The 25,235-nt window shown below is 41.7% G+C and overlaps 1 protein-coding gene across 5 annotated transcripts; it reads right to left on the bottom strand.

The window, feature by feature from the left end:
* Positions 1-584: 584 nt before the first annotated feature.
* On the bottom strand, positions 585-25,235 carry dachc (dachshund c). 5 transcript variants are annotated; one of them, XM_034151757.1, is made up of 11 exons: positions 24,479-25,235; positions 17,244-17,353; positions 14,474-14,584; positions 10,148-10,326; positions 8,881-9,001; positions 8,652-8,774; positions 4,085-4,272; positions 3,339-3,489; positions 2,734-2,862; positions 2,456-2,560; positions 585-1,163 (listed from the first exon to the last, which is right to left on the bottom strand). In XM_034151757.1, exons 1-11 carry the CDS (start codon positions 25,060-25,062, stop codon positions 1,102-1,104), a joined length of 1,863 nt encoding a protein of 620 aa, XP_034007648.1. In that variant the 5' UTR covers positions 25,063-25,235; the 3' UTR covers positions 585-1,101. The 5 variants fall into 5 exon arrangements, with proteins under 5 accessions (XP_034007648.1, XP_034007651.1, XP_034007652.1 ...); XM_034151760.1 differs by having other exon boundaries at positions 2,456-2,527; XM_034151761.1 differs by having other exon boundaries at positions 585-1,139; positions 2,456-2,527.

The following is a 25,235-nucleotide window of genomic DNA, read 5'->3' as shown; positions in this document are numbered from 1 at the left end:
TAGCCACCACTGTCTGTTCTTTCTTGCACAATTCTTGATTTATTTCTTGTGTTATCTTTCTATAAATGTACCAAACTATTTCTTAAATTTTAACTGATCAAAGTTTAGCTTGAGAAGTCCCTAAGCCTTTTTCTCTCCTGAAACATGATTTAAAATGAGTGCAGCCACAGAGGGAGTGCGTCGTCATCATGTTTCACTAAAGGACAGCTCACATGTGACCCTGCTTACCACCTTCCTGTCTGTCTGTCGATACTTACGTGTATGTTTTTGGAGATGGTGCAAGAATCAATGTCACATCACTCTCTAAACCCTCACATATGTGTAGACATGCATTCACATAGACCTGCCCCTCCTCCACACATGCAAATCAAATCTCAAGGGGTTGCTGTGACACAGAATGCAGAAGTGTCTGTCACAACAACAAAAAAACGACATTATAAATCCACATTTAAGACAGGTGCCATCTATTTCAGAGGGAAAAAACCTAAAAGTCCCTTATAAAAATATAAATAAGCAACCATTAAAGAGAATACAAATGTAATTGAAGAAAGAAGCACTGACACAATTTTAATAAAAAGGATTTGTATTGTTTGTATTGTCAAACTGCACTACTGCATAACATACACAATACAAGTCATTTACTGACTGTACAACATGCCTTTATGTTTTTGTGGTAATAATAATAATAATAACAAAAAGGATGACTATATATATGTACACAACTCTGTTGCAAGTTATATTCATCACTTGTGTCCAGATAAACAGCACTGACAAAAAAAACAACAATGGTCATTTTCATCTAGGATCTAAAAACCTTGATTGAAAGAAACACAGTCAAACACATCATCAGGATAAAGTACTGTTCCCACTACGGCGGAGATTTGCAGATAAATGCAATAAATTAAACAAGTGAACAATAGAAAAGTTCAAATGTCACCCTTTGAAATGTAGGGGAGTCCCCGTGAGGAGGCCAGATGTGTCTCTCAGATGCCACAACGATACGCGACTGAGCATGCCTGTCCTTTGTATTTCTCTTAAATGAGGAATCTTCATCGCTCTATTCTTCCATTCATCTGTCCATTCATCCGTCCGCCCTCATCTTCAGTACATCCCGCTGGTCTGCAGGAAACCTCTGCCCTCTGAAATCCAGAAAGAAATCCAGTCTAATAAAAACAAAATCACAATTCTATGTTATTATGAAATAAGACGGATTCTTCAGGACAGACCACAGTGACTGAAACAGTAGGAGGACATATGCTGTACGTTACTAATTCATTCATATAAATATTAAAACAGGTCTGCTGCAACCTTGACCGAAGATCATTAATAAAAGATCGTTATTAAGAAAGGCTCAGTTTTTCGGCCCCTGATCCCTGTTTTTGGCGATAAAACTTCCTGGCACAAAGGAAGCACATCCTGCCCTGCTGTCTGACAGACAATTCCCCTTTAAATGATTTATTACTGGGTGTTAATTATGCAAATGATGTCCAAACAAACTCGTCACGAGGACAATTAAGACAGGCGTTAATTAGTGGCCAGTTCTCTTCTTGCTTCACTGACATTCAATTAAAAATTGGCTTTGAACAAGCACGCTGTCTGGTGCGGGGGTCCTGGCACGGCGCGGAGCAGAGGTGGGCTGCTCTCCTCTGATGAGGCCGGGCGAGAGATCACGGCCATTTCTTTTTCTGTTCATTTAAGACGTTACATGTGGGATTTCTCATTAATCTATCCCTGTGAAGACAATAATGTCCGTTAAATAAATATATTAAACGCCCATCTTCATCAAAATGGTAGCCCCAGTGAACTGCCTCATGCTTCATTTAATTTTGTTCAACTTCTCAGGAGCGGACTCCCTGTGAAACCTTCTAAAAAACCCTCCCGGTTGACTGGTCAGTTAAGCAATAAATGCTGTGAGTAATAATGAAATGTGTTGATAAATAAATCCCCAGCAGCAGGGTATATTGCAATTATTTTACAATTCTTGCCCTGAAATGGCCTTTTAGTCAGTCAATGTACCACTGGTAATCAGGAAATGATTCACAAAAAACGTGGTGCAGTGCCTTTAAATGTTAATTAAAACATCTTTGGTTTTAAACAAATTAAATCATAGTTTTTTAAAGAAGTAGACACACTTAAAAGATCACACAGCCAATTTCAGAATGATAGATTAAGAAATCTCAAACCTTTGATTTGAGATTCTATGTTGTCAATAGGTGACTTTTTAATTTAATATTTTTTTTTATGTATGCTTCTTAGTTAACATTAAGCTGTCTTTGGCTTTTTTCTGCTGTAACAAATGTAAATGTCCCCTCTGTGGGACGAATAAAGGTATTCTGATTTCAGCCGTGACAGCAGTATTTTCTGTCTAATAATTGCACAACTCCAACCTTTTTACTGATCAGAATACAGTCGCTTCACACACAGAGGAAGCAGTTTTTGTTTTGTGCATCCGTACCTTGTACTGTGGGCTTGGTGTCCAGCCTGCTGTCATCGTGATTGCTCCCATCCACGTCCTGGGTCACAGATTCTGTGTGGGGAGGGGCTGCTGATGATTGATGGCCTGATGTTTGGTCATTAATTAATAAAGACACTTAATTAGAGGCAAATGAACAGTCAAGGCTATGTTGCACTGAAGGCATGGAGACATTTAATGTGAAAATGAGCATTCAGGGGATTTGATCATTTAAAGCTAACAAAAAGAAAGTCTTGATATTTTCAAAAAACAGTTTGTACCTGTGTGTGTGGTGGCGGTGTGCAGCAGGGTGTGCTCTGCCTGATCCCGCAGCTTGACCTCCTCCTCCAACGCCTCCTGTAGCCTCCTCTTACTCCTCTTCTCCTTCTTCAGGCGCTTCTGGATCAGAACTGAAAATAAGAGAAAAAGAAGAAGATATAAAAGAAGGACAGATGACAAAGGATGTCAAGTAAATATGTCAGATACTGTGTTTATTATATTTCTGCTTCCTGACTTTCCTGACTCTTTAAAGGTATTGTTTGGTTGATTTTCATATGAAAGTAATATTCTGTAAGGCCAATATGTTCCTGGCTCAGATGACTCAAATCAAATGAGGTGTTTTCACAGAGGATGTCTGACAGGTGTGACTGCAGAGTTGTCAATGTTTAGATATAAAAATGTCCACTTTGCCAGTGTTAAAAAAACAAAACATGAAGGTAATTTGTCAATGTTTTGAAGTAGCTCTATAAAGGAGCTTGAACTTGAATCGTTTCCAGTTGAAAATCTTAATTAAGTCCTGACAGTTAACGGTTTTCTCTGCTGTGTCTTCAGGGTCTGCCTTAGCATTTCCCCCTCTATAGTACGTGCTGGATGTGGAGCAGCCTACCTCTGTTTTTCTGCTCCATGCTGAGCTGTCTCTCCAAGGTCTCTCTGAGCTCCCTCTCTCTGACGAGCTCCATCTTCAGCTCCGTCCGCTCCATCTGGTCCTGTTTCTCCTGCGCCCGGGCGTTCTCTATGGCAACCCTCAGCAGACCCTGCTTGGAGACACACAGCCACACATCAACAGGTTATACACTGAACAGAAGCCAGGAGAGGCTTCAAACACTTCACAGAGAAAACCCTTTAATCCTTAGCAAATATTTCTGTATTTATATAACTTAAACAAAGTGCTTTTTTAAAATAAGCATTTAAATAATCTCACTGTAAGAATAAAGAGATCACAAATATTTTCTTTCCTTGGGCAATGTTTCACTCTAGTGTTTTACTCAGGTGTGTAATCCCTGGAGTTACTCAAGCAGGAGAAGAACAAATAAGGAAATAAAGAAATCAGATTTCAGCCTCATGAAAGTCAACACTGATCTTTTAACGACATGCGATCAGGGTCAGATGAGGTTGAAAACATGTTTTTTTTTTCTTCCTGTGAAAACCCAGCCAGCTTTCATTGTGACTCTGCCATAACAAAGACATGTACAATCTGAGAAGCAGGTCAGCACACGCCCATGCCAATTATTGCACATCCTAAATGTCTGCCTCCTCTGATATTTACCATTTCAGGAAATCCCAAAGAGTGGCTCACCTCCCTTCCTATTCATCTCAGGGTATAATAACAATAAAGCCTCGGCAGAGCCTCACCTGGATGTTCGTGAGCAGGGTCTCTATGGAGGACAAGCCTTCCGGGAAGATGAAGGGAGTGTGGTGGAGACCTGCTGAGAGCTTCTGTCCTGCGGGGTACGTTACCCTCTCGCAGCCTGACGGGGGTTTCTGGAACACTTGTCTATCACAGCTCTCCCTGGACGTCTGAGAGGCCAAGGAGCTGCTATCTGGAGGGCAGAGAGACATTTGAATATCTAGTCAGTTAATCAGTTTAACACAAACACTGTTTATTCTTCTTCACTTTTGCAGACATATTCTATATTTCTCTTCCCATCAAAGATGATTTTATCCCACTAATAAGATGTTGTTGTGTGGTCGAGTATAGCAGGCTCCTTTTCGTGCCATAGACTTCCAAAAAGCTATTAAAATACAAGTCAATGATTCACATTCCTGCACTGGGTAGCTTATTCCTTAAAACATGGGCCCGGACGGATATTTTTAAATCAATCCCACATACACCATTTTAATGTTTAAAAGATTCAGAAGAGCATTACATCTGCAATTGAAAACAGACTCCAAGAAATGTGTAACTGTTTTAAGTTACGTCTTATAATACCTAAAAGATTAGGACACCTAGCTGTTCCAAAAAACAAAACAGTACTTTATAAGTATATTCATGACCTGTTTCTAAAGATGTAGGTCTTCAGCAAGAACAGATGGGTTTGGGAATGATATACCTCTTATCATTTTTGTCTTTTTCTCATAACTTAATATTTTGTGTTTTTTTTTACAGCCTTCTTATTATATATTTTTTATACCTTAAAATGACATCTTACATGTTTTTGTTATGCAAAGCAACTTCCAATCAGTGCATTCAACTTTCATTTTCATTTGTATTCACCGGATACACCAATTTAGATAAAATCTCTTTTACAATGGTGATCTGGCCAACAAAGCAAAGCCATACGTTGTGCAAATGTCATACACAGAGTATAATACCTAACTTTAATAAGATATGTTTCTCTCTCTTTAGTCCCTCCTGTGAAGGAAATTGAGAGTATTGTTTTAAAATGTAAATTAAGTGTATGTACTGTCTATTTCTGTGCCACTCACTAATGCAGTTTACACCACCAACAGACACATTATTTTATCATGATTGTTTCAAACGAGCAAAGGGAAGATGATTCTAGCGAGCATATGTGATCAAGGCTGAATGGAAATGTCTATAATTTATAGACTTACTAATACATTTAATTAATGTCTCCTTGTAAAGATATTAGGCCCAACAGCAAATAGGTGTTTACACTAATTACTGTCTACACAGAAGTCCTGTTTTTTGAAAATGTGGTTGTCCTTTATTAGATGGCACTCTGCCTATTGATAATGCATCACAGCTTGACTTCTCCCATAAAAACAGCTAAGAAGCTGCATTATGGATGACCATCTGTTTGTAAACCTGAGAACTGCGTGTTCCCGATTCGTGACAGTAGGGGAGATGAAGATTAGCCATTTTCTGCATTTTTATCCCCCCCAACATCAGGCAGTTGCTCACTTTCTGCGTTTACTGTCATCCGAGCCACTGAGGACGGAGACGTCCTGGGAGTCCGGCGCTTACTGGAGCAGAGACGAGTGTGAACGTGCGATGTGATATCTGGCACTTTTCTCTGTCTGTGACAAATGACAGTGTTTTCTCCACTTAGCTGACCACAGCATCTTCTGCTCCAAATCCACCCACCTCCCCTACTCCGCCTCGGCCGCACGTCTTGGCAACTGTCACATTCAAGGTGTTTCACAGATGAGAAGCAACCCCCCCTCCTCCTCCACTTTCTCCCTCTTTCTTGCTAAAAGCATTGCTCTGTAGAGAAAGGTAATTAGCAGGTGCTGGCGAGCTCAGCGGAGGGCATCCAACTACACTCCCGTGGCTCACATACAGACACACACACACACAGACACACACACATTCGTAGCCGGTGAAGTGCGCAGTCAGCAGCGTGGGCTCCCCAGGCTCCTTGGATGTGACTGATCCTTTATTGAGTTACTGTTTTACGCCTACTTTACCTCACACTCACACACACACAGGTTTGGCATAAATACACACACACACAACTGCCAACTCGTTTGATCATTTACCCATCTCCCTAACCAAGGTCACTGTCTGTTTTTCTCTTTCCTCTCAACTTCATCTCTCTTTTTCCTCTCTTATTCCTCTCCCCCCCTCCCCAGGGCTAATGAACTTCACCACGTGAAGACTGCCAGTCAGCGGAAGAGAGGAGAAGAGGAGGGAGGGAGGGAGGAAGAGAAAGAGAGAGACAGACAGAGAATAAAATTCTGCTGATGTTTGGTTAATGGGAGTGAGGTGTCAGGGATGGCCTCTGATCTTTGCTGCATGGATACGTTGTTCAAAGACCACTGAAACAGCCCACACAGCCAAAACTCACTCGCACACACACACACACACACTCAGAGATTATCATACAATGGATTGACAGAATGACAGCGCTGAAGTGCTCTTTGAAACTCTGTTCAATCCACGATAAACCTATCTTGTGATGTTGCAGGTCGAATACAAAAGCCTGCAATCCAGCAAATGTACATGCGTTTCATTTGCATGCAGCACAATCAATTGAAAATCAATTGCATAAATGAGATGTGTGATGCATGGCATTCACGTTGTCGGTGCCAGCACTGCTTTGTCAATATGTTCACAGATACCTGACAGCTTATGAAACCTTACCTGGGAGGCCCTTTGTGATTTTTGGATTCGATTACTGAATAATGTGATTCAGTATTAGAATACATTTACACCGGCGCGTGCACACACATACAAACTCTCAGTTTCTCTCGCTCTCCCTCTCCTGCTCGCTGTAGATTTCTGCTGACTGTTTGTCCTTGAGCAGTCCTCATTAAGCTAATGCAAACCTCCCTGACAGAGAGAACCAAACAACTGACGTTGCAGCGCCGTGGCAACGCGGGCCCTAACGACAGGGAGGCGGTCGTTATGCAGATGAGGTCCAGCTGAGAGCGCGGGAGGCCGCCTGGCTCGTTAGGCCGCGGCCCGGCAAATGGCTCGCTAATGTAACACTGCTTCCTGGTCTAATGGAGCTCTGTTTTGCAGAATTATTTGTCTTTGCTCTCCGCGGGAAGCCAGGAGTTTGCCGACAGCAAAGAGGAGAGGAGGAAGATGGGGGGAGACAGTGAGTCCTTATCGACCTGTTACTGAGGTATTTCTTTCTTCTAAAAGAGTAGGAAATCCCTTTTTCTTTAAAAAAAAATAAGGTTGAATAAAGTACAGACACTAGAGTTTAAATCCACAGTGTGAATGATGACAGAGATGGATGGATTGGAGGGAAACTGAGTGCTTGTTTTTGTGCCGTATTGATAGACTTTGTTTTAAGGGAATCGATTTGTCTGAGAAGTAATCATTAAATCATTAAATCATTAAATGTGACAAGAAATTCTCAGAAAACAGCCAAAACTTGACCTTTGAAGTGAACCTGACATTGTCATTCAGCAAATGTGTGTGAAGTCGGACAGTTTGAATTACTTTAAAATACGACTCAAGACACCTTAATACAAGTTAAAATTACATTTAAAGGGGACCTATCATGCAAAATGCACTTTTTGATGTCTTTTATACATAAATATGTGTCCCCGGTGTGTCAGGGAACTCACGCAGCATCAGAAAATAATACCCTTTCTCTTTTCCTCCGTACCCAAATCTCTAAAAACGGGGCTACAACGGAGCTGATCCAGATTTGCGTCCGATATGACGTAATATCGGAAATGTAGGCTGGCTTTACACACCCACGGCCCTATCAGAAACGTTGCTATCAGAAACAATGCCCGACTGTTTTGTACGTAATATGGTCAGTGCATGTTTACATTAGCATTGCTAACACTCAGAGCTAACCTGTACTGCACAGAGCATGTGTGTGAAGAAGCAGGAAATAAAAAGGAACTCACCTTGTGGTATAACCGGCAAGAGAGAAAGCCTTTGAGCTCCATACTGTTTCAGAAATAATCCTTGATAATCCATGATATGGCGTTTCATCACGGCAGTATTTAGTTTAGACAGTAGCTGCCAGGTCCCGCATGAGCTCAGCCCCCTCCTTTTTTTTTAATTATCAATTATTATTGATTATATTATTATTATTATTATACCCCAAATCAGCACTTTTGAAACAGGAAGTGAAATAGAGGGATATGAGGCATGGCTAGAATGGGTGATCTGTTTGGTATTTTGAGCAAAACACTTCATAGACATGTTTTTATATATTTTTATATATCTGAGACCTATGCTATTGCCTAAAAACAGCATGATAGGTGCACTTTAAATTAAAGAGAAGAGTTATTTTTAACCAGGTCAAAAACTGACCCAGGCTATACAAACCATTTTAGAATGCCTATGTACTTATTTCTGTTATCTGACTAGACAAGTGCAATATTTTTTAACCAAATCCTAGAATGAACACCTAACTGTGTGTTTGGATATGTATTGTTTGAAGTTGTTTACAGCTCTGTGCAACACTATGGCCCAAGCAAATGTTCCCCTTGTGGACAATAAGGTCAATCTTATCTTATCTTATCTGCTAACAGTGTATCTTACGTCTGTCAGTGTGGCCCCTCTTGTTCTCCTTGCCGTACTCCACTGAGGTCCCATCTGTCTCTCGGGCCCCGTGCACCACCCCAGGTGAGTGCCCCGAGACATTGTGACTTGGGTCATGTGGGTCTGAAACCAAAATGTCAAAAAGATCATAACTCACAAATTCCTCACAGGTTTTGTTCTAGCTACAGCATCGTTCATGTTTTTCACTTTCACACAGGTAGGTACGTACGTGTGCTTTCTGCAGTGTGTTCTGTGTGGGACGGTGAACTTGACACGCTGCTGCTGTGATTAGATGACATCTGAGCTTCCTCCAATGATAGAGAAGGGGAGGGGCTGTCATGCACTCGCTCCTACAAAACAAAATATGATTAAAGTGACAAAATCAAATGAAGATAATGGCTGATAACAAAGTGCAAAAAATAAAAATAACAAAACCACAAAACATTAATAACACTTTACTTGAGGGGCGTTTCTTTCTTACAAAAACTTTGCATTGTCTTTGTTGCCCTTAGATGCTGATTATTTTGCCTAAATAAGAAACTGAATCCTGTGTTGGATATTCTAAATGTATTGCAAGAGGAAAATGAAATGCACTATGTATATGTATTTAAAAAAAAAAATACCTTTTAGTAACTATCAGTAAATACTTTATAGGGATTGTGCATCTGTATCTACTTTCTGTCTCTGTGTATACTTTTAAAATTACTTTATTTTATTCATTTAGTCTTTATAGTTAAAACATCAATTACCAACATAATTTTATTTTAATTTCATTGAAATTACATTAAAACAAAGTACATTCAATTTTAGTTGAGGCTACTTGTGTTTTTCTAGACTTATCCAAAAATCGCTTATAGTGAAAACAAAATGATATCCGTGTAAATGCTGGTCAAAAATCAGGTACAGATCATTTGGCGCTGATTTCAAGAAGCCTGGTACACTAACACCGGGACCCAGCCCAGAGTATGAAAAACAATGGTCGACATCGTTAAAATTACGACCGGAGGCGGTACTTCCTGCAACTGGACCTGGTGCAATGAAATTTGTCAAATCATAATAATTCCAGATCTGCTCTTTAATTAGTCTTAAGAGAGAAACCACTGAAACTTAGGAAGGTTTTTAAGCAAAGTGACTTTGCTAAGAAGGTCGGAGTTTCTGTCTTTATGCAGGATATCTCAAATATGTATAAAAAGATATGGGATGGGCCTTAAGCCAAAAAACAACTGATATCATTCTGGTAGTGATCCAGATCTTGGATGACCACCAGAAGAAAATATCAGTTTTTTAGCCAAAATAGAAGACAAATAGAAACTAAATTCTGGATGTAAATGATCATAAGAGCTTGAATTAGAGGGATACAATCCATGTCTCTGGATGTGAAAAGCAAATTATTTTTTATTTAGTAGTGTCTTTTTTTTAAATGAGCATCCCATACTTAAAAACTTCTAAAACTCTGAGGTCACGTGATCTGATCCATTAGGACTCTTGGGCCTCACCTTAATGACGGAGGTGGGCCCCCGGGGGGGGAGCTTGGCATGGAGCTGCGCCATGTTGGCCATGCTGGCCAGCGTGCTCAGTCGGTTCATCTGGCCCATCGCCATGGAAACGGAGGCGGGCGCCAGGCTGGCAGGTATCAGAGGATGTGACATCATCATAAAGGGCAGCTGATCCAGAACTGGTGAGGAGGAATACAAATACAATTAAAGAAGAGTAGTATTTATAGAGGTAGAGTACATTAATTAGTTGTTGCTTCTCATGTAACAGCTAGTCTCAACCAGTGGTCTGCATGGTGGGCCTCATCTAGTTGGCTGCCGTTGTACTGCAAAATAGTTAGCTTCATTTTTAAAAACTTTTAGTTAGCAATTATCTTTTTTTATATCTAAAATTGCTAAACCATTCAAATAAAAAACATCAGTTAGTTAAAATGCATAAATTATATGACCAGTTACGTTTCAATATCACAACACCGCTCATAACATGAGAAACAAACATGTTGACGTTCACTCGGATATGGTGACAAAAAATGATCAACAACAATTCTATTACGACAACAGTTCATTTAACATTAAGAGCCCCGTTTATCATTTCTCCTTTTTTTATTTAGTTGTGTTATGTGTTATGTACTTCATTTGGGACGGGCCTCCTGTTACAAAAGCTTGAGACCTCCTATCATTGAAGATCAGACCAGCAGCTCTGTTTTAAGACGATCAAAGTTGCACTATACATGCAGCCAACATGAAACAGGTCTGGCCTCTATCTTCTTTCATTTTTGCTTCAGTTGTATTTACCCAGCACTACTTAAAGGCTCTGCTCAGTCCTGTGCTGTGTACTGAACTGAAAGCCCCCAGCTTCTCAAATGACAGGATTGAAACTGGACACCAATGTCATTCTTCTGTGATGTCAATATTACCTGGATGACTGCTCTGCTTCCAAACCACAACTCGAAAATACGTGTGTGTGTCGGGGGTTAGAGAAGTGGGGTGTGGAAAAAGATAAAAGCAGGAGGAAGGGGGAAAAGGACACCGTCTCGTCTTGCTCATTACAAGAGAAAGATGTTAAAACAGTGATGGCCTGAATGTGTTTTTGTGATGCTTTAAATGTCACCTGCAGAAACACAAACACAGCCTCTCTGGAATGAGGAAAAACTGGCTAACAATGCTTAGCTGCTTTCAATGCCCCGGTGCTCTTGACGGTAATCCAACACATTTTCAGCGGTTCAAACCAAACTCTTATTATCTTGGCCAATCTGTTGTTCGCGCTCCTCTCTTTACGACAAGCATCCACTATCTTTAAAGAAAATCCCTTCCTCTCAACAGCACCCTAGTGGGTTGTTGCATTCCCTCTATTCATGAAACAAACAATCCGGTTTGTGGGGGAGAAAATGACATAAATATTTATCATTTAATAAAAGGAAAAACAAAAACAAAAGAAACACAGGGAGGAAGTGGAACAAAAGAAGCTGATGGCAGTCCTGGTGCTGGGCCAGCAATGCACGCTGGGTAATTATAAACACAAAGGGAAAAAACTTGGACTCTATTCCGCACAATTGTCACAAATAATAGAACGAGTGCATGGAAACAAAAACAGGCTATCCAATGAGGGGAGATGAAATAGAACAAATAATGGAGGGAAAGGGAAGAAAGACGGGGGAAAAGAGAAGGAGAAAGAAAAAAGAAAAGGCAAACTGAGAAATAAAGAGTGAGGCGTTGACTTCATGAGTCAGGCTCGCTGGACATATGTGCAGTGCTTTGTGCATTTGGCAGATTAGTCTCTCACTTGCCCAGAGCAGAAACCAATCCAAACAAAAGATCTGTCTGAATGGAGCTAAATAACCAGATGCTCCGACAATCAACCAGCAGCCAGCTCCAAATATTAAGCCTTGGTTAGAAACCAGCGCTCCACTTTTGTCCCCCCCCTTCCCCCCTTCCCCTCAAAACCCACCTTCTCTATAATTTCATTTTCACTCTCTTTCTTAACTCGCCCCCCCCCCTCCCCCCCTCTCTTCACTTTCTCTGCCCTCCCATCACTCTCTCTTATGTTTCATTAAAAAACATCAAAAGTCAAAGTGCCTCTCTTATGTTTATCCAAACAAACCATTACTGTAAACAAACAGTTACTGTAAATTTCCCAGAAGATCTTGTTAAATGCAGAAATGGCTGCTGCCCGCTCTTCCCCAGCCCATAAGGTGTCACACTCAGCATTTGTGAGTGTGTGCGTGTGTGTAATCTGAGATTGCCTTTGTAGTGGTTAAAGCTCTGGTAGGGGCCTATCCTTCCCATAAGGCTGTGGGTGGCGGTATGGAAAAAACACATCGTTCTTGTGTGTGTGTATGTATGCCTGCCCTGTGTGTTTGCATGTGTATGTGTGTGTGTGTTTCCACTTGACTCTATCATTAACAGTGATTAGGCTTTACAGGTTTATAATAGCTGGTGGTAACCATGCCACCTAAATGCGCGCAGATGCTGGAAATCGTAACTGAGTGTATACAATGGTAAACAATGGTAAACAATGCTTAAGACTTGGAGTGTTTACTGACATGGGTAAAGTAAAGATTTACTACAAACACACACACACACACACACACACACACACACACACACACACACACACACACACACACACACACACACACACACACACACACACACACACACACACACACACACACACACACACACACACACACACAAAACCAGACTCAAACATACAGTGATGTTACTTCTGTCTCCTTGTAATTTCTGAAAAAACACAAGGACACTTTCTTCCTTTCCATTTCTGTCCTTAAGCCTTGCAACCTCATGTTAAGTGTGTGTGTGTGTGTGTGTGTGTGTGTGTGTGTGTGTATGCGTCCCCAGGTTGATAGCGTATTCCACACAGACCTCCATAAGCCCTGTCATCTGTCTAAACACACTGATGTCGCTTTAACCTGTCGATAACAGTGGGGGCGGTGCGTCCCGCGTGTGTGTCTGCGTGCCGGCGTGTGCGTGCGTGTGTCCGTACCGCTATCGATTGTCCAGCATTTGTCGTTTTGCATTCAGGATAGTGAATTAGAGAGAAGACTATTGATTTGGCTTCAGCCTCTCATCTTATTCATCTCTCTATCATCCCGGTGCTGCTCCACTTTACCCGGCTGCTCTCATTTACTGCAAAGCCAGGGATCGGTGCAGTAAAGGGACCTGTTTCTAATATTGTGTGACTAATTATTATACCTGCACAAGAAGCAGAAGGGATGAGAACACTACTTAAAATAAAGACTGCTCTTCCAGTAAATCCTGATCTAATGATACTTAATATGAAAGACTAATACCAGGTTGAGCATGAGCTGGTTTGGGTTTACCTTCTCACGATGTGATGACTAATATACACTAATTATTTTCCGGCAACATTTTAGGGCCACAGAGCGGATGACCAACTGTGTTTTTCAGAATCGCACAAGTTCACCTTTACAGGCATTTATCATAGTCTGGAAAATATATGGAAAAAACGATAAAACTGTTGATTATCAAAAAATATGTCCTCATGCTTTTTATATTTTCATGGCTTGGATTACCTGACCATAACGTTAGCTAATTGACGTTATTTAGGATCCCTTATTAGTAGTTGGCAGTAACATCTATTCTTCCTGAGGTCCACATTAAAGTCAAGAAAATACATTAAAACATCAAATTCTTGACAATCCACAATATCAATAAAAGCAAATAGAATAAAATGAATAAGTCTCTCACACTGAAGTCATATCTATGATACATGATTACATCAAATAATAGAAAAAGTATAATAGATGTATACAAGTATCTGTGACTACTAACTGTGTACCATTGAAAATAATAATTACTTACCATAATGATAAGTCATTTCATTCAGGCTTAATTGGTTACTCCCTAATAATGACTGTTTGTTTTTTGATCCTGAGAGTAATTTAATTTAAATATAGTGGTAGTTTATTCCAGTTTGACATTGCCCAACACATTAGAGTCGTTTTTAAAGCAGTGGTTTAAGGTAAAGGTAATGTGAAGCGTCCCATAAAGGCATGTTTGGTGCCATCAGATTTCCGTTTCGAATTTTATCCCAAGAACTGACTCATTGCTGCTGTTTTTTGTTTTTATTCGGCGTCTCGAACAGGAAACATATCGGCAGCGGGGGTGATGTCACATCCTGGTTTTAATCAGCTTGGTTCAGCGGCCGCTCACAAACACAGCTGCTCGAGTCGTATTTACTTGGCAACACAGATTTGTAGAGACAACAATTGTGCGACGTGTTATACGACCGTCATTAAACATTTCGCCGAAAGCATTTGTGTGTGTGTGTGTGATGACCCTCACCCAGTTGGTGGCTATGGTCACCGTTTTCTCCGTTTAGCCCGCCATGTTGTTGGTTGCTGTGGTAACTGGCCAAGGCCTCCAGTTTGATCTTCTTGGCCAGGGCAGACAGATCTGAGAGGGAGACAGATATAAGCACAGGAAGAAAAAGAAAAAGGAGGACAGAAAGAAAGAAGAGGAATCAATAAGAGCCAGATCAATGGCCCCGGTGGAGGATTAGAGCAGTGGGTAGGCAGGAGGTTGTCATGGGAAGACAGAGGCCAGCCATTCATCCTGACTGCACCGCTGCACTGGCCATTTAGTCTGCCAGGGAATCAGCAGTGATAGGAACAAGCCAAGACATTCATCTCTCCCACACAGGGACATCACATCCCACAGCACAGCACACAGGATGACACTCAGTAGCGGCAGCAGCTCCACCTCTCAGACAGAAAGTACTTCTTTATCAGTATAAATTAGAAGCATTAGAAAAAAAATGGAAGATACTTTTTAATAGGGGTTGTGCACTTTCGGATAATGTGAAATGGAGAGTGACAAAATGTGGCAGGAGGGCTCAGCCACATTTTAATTTGTGTCTTGAACCTCAGAAGGTAGTTTGACCCACAGATAAACCTTTAAAACTCTATCTTATGCCGTAGAAATGAAAGATCTCTCGCACTAATGCAGACAAACAGTGATTTATTAAATTCGGACAAACCACGCAACTGTGCAAACACGACTGAAGATATGCAAACAAACCATAAGTCCTAATTTCCTGATCTTGGATACATCCAAACATTTGCAACACACTGATCCGCTGAGAGTTTTTTCTTTGTTACACAATGGTTTTATAAGCATAGTCTGTCCATCCAAGACGGAGACAACCACAACAAATTGTTCCTTTTCTTCTCATCTTCTCTTCTTCTCTCTCCCGCCCTCTTCTCTGCTCTCCTCCCATTCCCTCTCCTGACTTTACCTTTTCAAATGTCAGCATCACAGCGGGACATAAGCCATCGTGTTGCGTGTGTGTATGTGTGAGTGCACAAGGGCGAGAAAAGGAGACTAAGGAGGATCACATCAAAGATTTTCCCTGCCTTTTACGCTCAAATGTCCTCCCTCTCTCTGTCTCTTCCTCCCCTCTCATGTGGCCAGCTCTAATCAGTAGCGCTGACATTGCCGCCGTGCCCTCTCCTTTGGTGGAAAAAGACTCTTTTCCCACTGAGAAAGATGCTCTTGAACACTCACGCAGGCACAACACACACATATACACACACACTCAAGCACCTTTGAACAGTGAGAGGAAGCGGAGCTAACAGAAAATGGCTTCTTTTGAGGCGGGGAATGAAAAGATCAGGTTGCAGTGAAGAGCACAAAGCCAAGGGCAACTTTGAGAGCGGCGAGGTGCCAACAATTACTTTTCTCCCTTTCTCTGTGCTGCACACACACACAAACACCACACTAAGGACTCTAACACACAACTGTTTGTGACAAGAACAAGCAGCAGCACGGCCTTTAGCAAGTGGATGACTAAGACTGCTAACAAATCTAAAACAGACGCTAACTTACAAATAACAAAACAACAACTTATCTTTTTACCTGCCCCTTAAAAATAATTTAATTATCTTAAAACTTAATTTCATGCTTGAAGAGAAAATCAACCTGCTTGAATGTGGAATAAAATAAGAATAGGACATTTTTGAGAAAACACATTATAATTCCCTTTTTACGAAACAGGGGATTTTAATAGCAACTTTAAAATTGAAAAAAAAAAATTGAGAGGCCTAAAGATTATGAATCTTATGCAACAGAGGACTTTGTGTACTTATAATTCATGAAAAAAGGCTAACTTGCAAGTTATGAGTTGTTTCTCGTGTGTCAGCAGTGTGTATGCTAATTTTATTAATCAACACACAGGTCGCCTCCCAGAACCCGCCTCCTCATGGTATTGATGAGTGGTAAAATGTGTCATTATGAGAGTCTGCGGAAAAAATGTAGTGCATGAGCAACATGCTATTTTCTTTAAACCGATGGAGAAACTCTCACTTTCCCAAAGCTGAAAAGAGATTAAATCTGAACTTTAGCAACAGCTCCTCTAAAGGACTGAAGCAACAACATGTCCCTAATTTACAGTTTAAAGCCGATCATGGAGCCAAAAGAAGAGTTCTACTGTGATTTCTGTACAGTTTTGAAGAATTGCAAACATCAGCCTTATTAAAAACAAAAAAGGGGGATTTAGAGACCCAGAAAGGCTTTCTCCTTTAAATGGATATGTGATGATACAGAATACACTGGCAGGTTAGTTAAGAGGAATGGGCAATTTGTATGACAAATGAACAAAGTTCTTTATCACAAAAGCAAATGTTGTTTGTTGTCTCCCAAAAATAACTATCTATTACATATCAAATTTAAATTAAATTATGTGTATTTCCACACATAAAATAATTGTATAAATATATAATTCGTTTTTTCTTCATTAAATCTTTACGTTCCTAAAATGCTCTGTTTATAGACCACTTAAAATATGTCAAATTAAAGGTTATACTTGTGTCCATCAAATAAGGCAAATAGAAAACCCCAACAACAATCAAATCATTTTTCAAACACATGTTTTTTTCCTCCAAGTATATTAGGGAAGTGTACATTTTCTGCCTTGTGATTTTAAGATGCACAGTGGACATCATAGTTATATGGTGTCATAAATCATTCCTCTTATCAGCAGCAGTTTGGTATGTCTGTGTGCCTGTGTGATATTGTTTCTACAGTACACATGTGCACATGGGGCGTGGGTGGTCACCTGCAGGAGGTATGATCCCAGCATGCATCAGACCGCTGTGGGACAGCATGTGGTGCGTCCCGCCCTCTGTCACACACTGCAGCCTCTTGGGCGGTCGTCCCGGCCTGGAGCTGCAGGCAGAAAACACAAGTTAACATTAGTCATTAGAGCACTTTAATACTTAATAGTCCCTCAGTCAGTCTGTTTTTCCTGCTGAGGCTGAGTTGGGTGGCCTGGTTAGAGTAACTGCCCTTCAGTCTGTAAACCTCTGATCCTGCTGAAGTGTCAACAAGCAAAAACACTGAAACCTGACCGGTTTCAGGAAGGCTGCTGTACAGCACATCTGACCTCCCTGTGGATACGAGCAAGCAAAAAAGAAGTTTCCCTATGGCATCAATAAAGCACCTCATTACTGTTCAGCTTACTCCTTCATTTGTTTGCTTATTAAATGTGTTTGCTCGCCTCCTTCCCTCTCTTCTTTCTTCCTTAATCTGGCCGTTTTTTCCCCCGCTATGTCACAAATTTCCTCAATAAAGGTTGCGACTACAAACAGATTCACATGGTTTGATTGAGCCGGGCATGCTCAATCAATCCTAGAGGAGGTATGTGAAAAGCTGTCAGACATCACTTTGGCTCTGACTAAACGCTGTGAATGTCCTGACAAGGGAAATGACACGGGCCACATCAGGCTTAATGACAACCAGCGCAGCTCATCTCCTCTCATACCAGCTTGACATTGGATAACATGAGTCCGTGGGCGATTGTGCATGTGTCTGAGATGTGTGTGTGTGTGTGTGTCTGGGTGTGTGTGACATTTAAAGACAGTGACAGAACGAGGGAAAAAAAGAGGGGCGAGAAGAAGGTGTGACAGAGAGGAAAAGAAACAGAACAATAAAGATGAGAAGGGAGATGCAGGGGAAGATGAGGTCATGTAAAGTGAGAGGAATATGGAGGGAGAGTCCGAGAGAGTGAGAAAAGGTGGGAAAGAGTAAAAAAAATCATCAGGAGAGATAGACTAGCAGCAGCATCTTCCTAGCGTGGGGTGTCTTTGAGCAGATTTTAATTAGAATCTAATCCAGCCGTCATTAAGGCCCCATAAACGAAGCTGTCAGTCAGGAGATTAATGGCGCCTCATTTGCATATTGCATATAATTCATCAATTACCCAGCAGAAAGGACCAATCCCCTGTTGACACACCCACTGGCTGAGAGAGGGGGGGAGATGGGGAGAGACAAAAAGACAGAGAGAAAGATTGTGCAGTCACTAACTGTGTGAGAAAAACAGGTAGCTTGAGTGAGTGTGTGAGAGCGCACACCGGCGTGTGTGTGTGTGAGTGGTGTGTGTGTGTATGAAGTGTTCAAAGGTTAATTTGATGAGCCGATGAGCTCCACAGTTCCTGCCCTCAGTTTTAATGAGTTGTTATTATTGTCTCTTATTATGGGCCCAGACCGACTGGGATGTGACAGCTGACATCAGATATCACACACACACACACACACATACACACACACACACACACACAGACACACATAGACAGTAAGAGAGACACACTCAGGTAGACATACAATCCTTCACACACACACACCCTGGAAGACAGACAGCAGGAATGTTCGAGGAGGATGAAGTTGTGAACAGGTTTGTATGAGTGTGTGTGATGTGTTTTTTGTCGAGGTGGGGGTGCATTCACATCACACGGACAATATTAGTTTGCAGTGCATGTACAGTAGAGCAACATACTGTGCTTAACAAAAGCAGGAAATGTATTTTTAAGTCTCAAGTTTGAAGGCAAAGCAACACATTTCCACTGAAAAAGATGTTGAAACACCTCAAATAAACACACACACACGCACACAAACACACACACACACACACACACAAATGGAGAAGCAAACAACAGTGAGAGGAAATAAAACACACAGAGACCAAAGACTGTGGTTGGTTTTTACAGCAGCCGCTTCCCTTTCCCTTACTACTGTTTATTTGCACACACTAATTAATGGCCTGTGTGTATTGTGTGCTTGTATGTGTGTGTGTGTGTGTGTGTGTGTGTGTGTGTGTGTGTGTGTGTGTGTGTGTGTGTGTGTGTGTGTGTCTTTGTATATGTTGCATTTTAGGGGGCATAAAGAGCTGGAACCTAATTTTGTGTTTAGTCTGCAAGTGCGTTGATACATCAAAGTGACCCGTAGAGGGAGGTCTACGTGTGCGTGTGTGTTGTGCATGCGAGTGTGTTTTGTGAGTGTGTGTGAGGTTGGAGAGCACCGGTTCCCTGAGGTAGGATTAATGAAAAAGCCTTTCATGGAAAAGTCATCAAGCTGTGGGGATGGAATGAGAGAGAGGCGGGGGGAGAGAGAAAACAGTTCATTGTGTGTGTGTGAGTGTAAGGTGTGTGTGTGTGTAGAAGAGGGGGTGTATGGCTTATGACCTCTTTGTCTCAAACTTTAATTAAAATCTCACCCAGACGTCCTCCCTCATGCCAACGCTCTGGCCACACACACACACACATTTTTGAAAAGGGTACTCTGTACATTGAGTTCTGCCCTACAAGCTTAGCCTAGTAGTGTGTGTGTGTGTGTTACCTGAAACATGAAACGCCAAACATGGCAGCTGGAGCTTAGCACAGGTGGAACAGAAACAAAACATAACAAAGATGACAGATCTCTCTCTTCCTCGCTAACAAACACACACACACATACACACACATACACACGCACACACACATACACACATAAACACAGAGAGGAAAGAGAAAAGTAATGAAAGAAGAGGAAGTGTTACAGTCAAAACAGTGGAACAGCTACTGGCTTGGAGGGACTGAAGTGCTGATAGGTAGCAGCTGTGTGTGTGTTTATGTGAATGCGTGTAGGAGAACTAGCTCAAACAAGATTTTGTTTGGAATATATTAGCAGCGCTTTACAGCTCCCATGCTCCCATCCTTTCAATCTGTGTTTATCACACGGGTTTGTATTCGCCGTCACGGTCCAGTTTGATAAATCATATCGTCGCCGCCGAGCGCAGGAAGACTTATGCTGCTGGTCAGAGAAGGCAGGGAAAGATTGATGTTGTGATCTTCCTCTAAAATCGAGGGCTGATGAAAAAATAGAAAAGGCTTTATGCGCCATTGTTGTTAGAAAAGCCTGTGAGGTGATGTCATGAAATAAGCAGGCAGGACAAGACACACACACACACATTCAGACATACACACACAGGACGTTTGATCATGGCAAGAATCTGATCTCCTAGACTGATACTGCCTTGCATTCCTCTCCCACATTCCAGGGTCAAGACGATGTCAAGACTGTGTGTGTGTTCCAAAGTGTGTGTGTATGTGTAAAAGTGTGTGTGCCCCTGTGTGTGTACTCTATTAAAACCTGTCACTGTGGAAGACACGGAGGCCCCTCTATATCATCGTTCACTTCTCTATAAAACATCAAAAGAGTGCAGAGGTTAAAGTTGGGATAATCACCCCACCCTAACACACACACACACACACACACCCACACACCCACACACACACACACACACACACACACACACACACACACACACACACACACACACACACACACACACACACACACACACACACACACACACACACACACACACACACACACACCCCTCCCCTTCATCATATCGCTGCTGACTTTGACAGTGAGTTATGGGATGGCAGTGGGGCTCGGCTTTGAGGAGTCCACCTTCCCACACATACACACAACGATGCTGCCAACTTACGGGGCCGATGTTTGCCACAGAGAAACACAAAGAGCGGGCTTTTGTTGCACTCCGCAGGCCGCTTCGTATAATTTATCATTTCATTCCACTAACTTCTTTCTTTTTTTATGCACAATATTATTTCTATGTTAATTTACACCTGCTTCACATTTGACTGTAAATGTCCCTGGTGGTAGGAGCAGCAACGAAACATGTGTGAACTCGGGTCAGTTTCTGACATCCCTTAAAGGGTCAGTCAACCTACATTACAAGAAACATTTCTGACATTTTACTTCTAGACATGTTAGGTTTGAGGTGAAGAGGTTTTGGCTTCCACCTCAATAGAATAAAGGTGAATGAAATGTAGTTTGTGGTGTTAGATAATTCAATTTTCAAAAGCGTGTTTTTTCCAGAAAAAGTGTCCCTGTAATGCTGGATAACTATGACATTTTTAACCGTTTTTCTAAGAGACCATTTCTTTAAGAGAAGGTGTAACGAAAATCGAATTCCTCTGAAAACTGTTACCTGTTCTCCAGAGTAAAATGAAAACTGTTTCTGAAAAAGCACTTGTGCTACCACAAATGAAATTCAATTCACCTTCATTTTCAGGAATCTTAAAGTTGCGTTCCTCAAAATGAGGGAACAATTTTTTTTTTTGGAATCAACCCTTTAAAATATCATTACTTATAAAAACATATCTTATGCTATGTTTCAGGTGTTAGTAAATAAAAGATGTTAACGCGTACAAATGCAGCAAGTTGTTATTAACACACGCTTTGTTAAAAAAGTTAAATAAAGAGATTTTATTACCTGGCCACATGACATTACTTTTATGTAACAATGTTTTGGTTGGGCATTTGTGTACTCTGCACAAAGATACATATATACAGTATATATTGTATGCACACAAACAGTTTGACCAGAGCGAGCTGTTTGATGTGTTTTCCTAACAGAGAATGAAACTGTTCCTTTGTGAGGGAGAAAGAAAGGGACGGAGGATCAGGTTGCCTCCTACACGCCATGTTCTCTCTGTGGAACTAATGTCATTTAGCAGCAAAGCCAGCAAACACACAGGCGTGACTGTGTAAGTTTGTGTGTACAGAGATGACAGAAGGAGTGTGTGTTTGTCTGCCACCTATTTACGAATTATAACTAGGCTCTGAATGAGGGTGAAGTCGGCCTTTCTTTATGGTTTGATTAGTCAGTGTTGTTTGTACACAGCAGGAGTGAAAGACTGAGTTAAATAGGATAAGGACAATGATAAACATTTTCATAACCTCTATTTTGATTTAATCTTAAAAAAAGAATGATTAACAAACATAACACCATAAGATTAAACAGCGGGAGTCCATGTAAAGGGTTGTGTAAGTCATGTTAAACTATCAGACAAGGCTGTTATTTCCTGTAGGCTGTCTGACTGTACTGAACTGGAAAATAATAAGTGATGGCTGTCTTAATCAGTAACAAAACCCTCACTGAGCGCTGACACTGTCAGAGAGCCGTAACATCATGTTCTTGGAGATAACCCGGCCTTTAACGATAACCATCCTAAGTCCCGCTCTTTACCTGCTACTGAATGTTTCCTTATCCACACAAGGGATTACTTAGAAACTTCTACAGCAGAGGGCTGATGCTAATGGCCACCACAGCACACTTGAAGCCTTCAGACAAAGAATCACGGAAGTCGTTTGAAGATTTCAGACGAGTGATGTTTTCAGATCTCATTAACTAAAGCCTGTTTGAGTGTTGTGTGGATAATTAGAGACGGCGGAGGCTGTGTATTTTCAGCGGTTGTATAACAACGTTCCCATTAACACCTGACATAGAAGAAATCCCAAAGCAGCCAGAAGATGCATCTGGATTTTGTCTTGGTTGGAGGGCTTCAGATGCTTAAGAGCAGGTGTTAATCCATGCACATGGAGCTGGGAGCTGAAATTCATAATGATTTGTTTCTTTTAAGAGAGTTTATGGTTTTTCTCAACAAGTCAAAGCTTGTATCAAAGCTTGAATATAAAATCCATCTTTAAGCACCTAAATGATATAACCTACACCAAAGAAGATATCGGGAATACATTATTACATATTTTCTTTTGGTGTCTATCTTCAAACATCTTGACACATCCTCTTTCTGCATTTAATGGCAGGTGTAAATTGGATCATTCATGCTCCAAGGAGCAGGGATTAACTATCAAACAATATAAATTCCCCAAACTAAGGCTAATCCACACTCCTTTGGATACAAACCCATGCTGTTATGAGCATGTGGTCTGCACAACAGCAGACTGAGGCACCAGGAAACAACAAATCCCAGCCAATTTATAGCCCCTTTATCCAAACATCTCTGTGGCGCTTTGGATTGATGACCCATGTAGTTGGTCACATTCAGAGTTCTGCAAAACAGCTAATTTACATAATCGCATCATAAATACCGAGAATTCATTTAATCATCTCCTCTGTTCTGATGCTCAGGGCTAAAGAGTGTTGATATGATAAGACAGCAAGTTATTAAGGAAGGAGAGAGAGAGGGAGCGGGAGAAAGGGAGACTGAGAGGAGGAGAGAGAGCAAAGGGATCAGGGAGTGAGTGAGTGAGCTTGTCCTGATTTAAGCTGCCGCTTGGGGCCAAATGAAAATTAATTAATTTCTGTGAAGAATCAATTTCTCAGAATGACAGTGTCAGATTCAATGTGTGCGAGTGCGAGAGTGTGTATGTGTGTGTGTGTGTGTGTGTGTGTGTGTGTGTGTGTGTGTGTGTGTGTGTGTGTGTGTGTGTGTGTGTGTGTGTGTGTGTGTGTGTGTGTGTGTGTGTGTTTGTGTGACAGAGACTCAGTGAGTGGATGCATGTCAGAGAGAGCGAGTGATCATAGCCTATGATAACGTGACAAACTTTTGAAGATTTTTTTATTAGGATTACTAAAATTCATTATCATCAACACCATCATCTCCATCAAAGCTTTTATCATCTGTAATATGGTAATTAGGAAAAGGCCTAGAATCAGTGATGTGGAAAATAAAAAGGAGTCAACTGGACCTCCTCTCAGTCATCTATCACTTGTTAAAAACGAATCATATTTATATTGATATATTCATTTATTAAATATTCATTTTTCCCATATTGGCAATTTACATGTTTAACAGTGGCCTGTAGAATACACCAAGAGCCTTCAATCTAAAGTCCCATAGTGCAGTAAAGTCGTGAAATATTAAAAAAAATGTTGGGATATATGAAACAAAACCCCATAACCATTGCAAATTCCGTGTCAGAGATAATTATGTATTAGTTTGCAAATAGCAAACTAATACATAATTATCTCTGACACGGAATTTGCAATATTTCAGAATTTCTTTGATGGACAATGTAAGTTTAGTCATGACCTGTAGACTGTTCTCAGATAATTTAATGCAGAAGTAGAAGTCCCCTAAATGAGATGTTCACTGCCCTTACCCCAGCTTCAGATAACCCCACCTGCTGCACAAGGACCCTTAAGATAAACTCTTCCTCAGCACCGGGTCACCCTGTCTGTCTCCCCCTCCCCTCCTCGCTCACCTTGCGTTGGTGCAGTCGCTGTAGAGCGTCTCGAAGTCCTGCCTGGAGATGAGTTTGCACCGGTTCACCCCGGGCTGGATGGCCCCGAGCCCCCGCAGCACCCGGACCTGCTCCACGTTGCACACCACCGGGGCAATGTCCAGCCGTTTCAGCTTGGTGTAGACGGTGTGGAGCCCGCCGACCAGGTGCTTGAGGAACACGTCGAAAGCCTGGGGCAGGCAGATGAGCTCCGTGTCTTTGACCGTGAACGAGGCCAGTTTGGCACCTTTCACCTCCACCAGTTTGCACTCGTTGTTCTGCGGCGTGCTCTCCACGGGCGACGGGGTTGCGTACACCGGCTTAGCGCTGCTGGACACCGGGGCTCCTCCGCTCTTTAACTGGGTCCCGTTCGCCAGCAAGAGGTCCGCGTGGAACTGGTGAAGCAGCGCCGGGTGCGCCACCGGAGGAGCCGGGGAGGAAGCGGCGGAGGGGGTCGCAGGTGGCGGAGAGTTGGTGACCGGAGAGACGGAGCTCGGAGCCGGGTGGTGCCCGAGTGTAGCGGCGGGAAGAAGAGCCGGGGCAGCCGGAGTTGCCATGGTAGTCATGTCGGAGAAAAATCTAACAAAAGTAAACTTTAAAGTCAACTATGTTAAGAAAGTAACTTCGCCGAACAAATGCGGTTGTTTTGCGAGAGGGTGCTGCACATGGAGTGTGCCGAGGAGGAGAGGGGGATAAAGGAGAGGAGACAGGGTCCGTGTGAGTGTAAAAACAGATCACA

This window comes from Trematomus bernacchii, unplaced genomic scaffold (assembly GCF_902827165.1).
Source record: "Trematomus bernacchii unplaced genomic scaffold, fTreBer1.1, whole genome shotgun sequence".
Lineage (NCBI taxonomy): Eukaryota > Metazoa > Chordata > Actinopteri > Perciformes > Nototheniidae > Trematomus > Trematomus bernacchii.
This window is presented reverse-complemented; position numbering and strand designations above follow the sequence as displayed.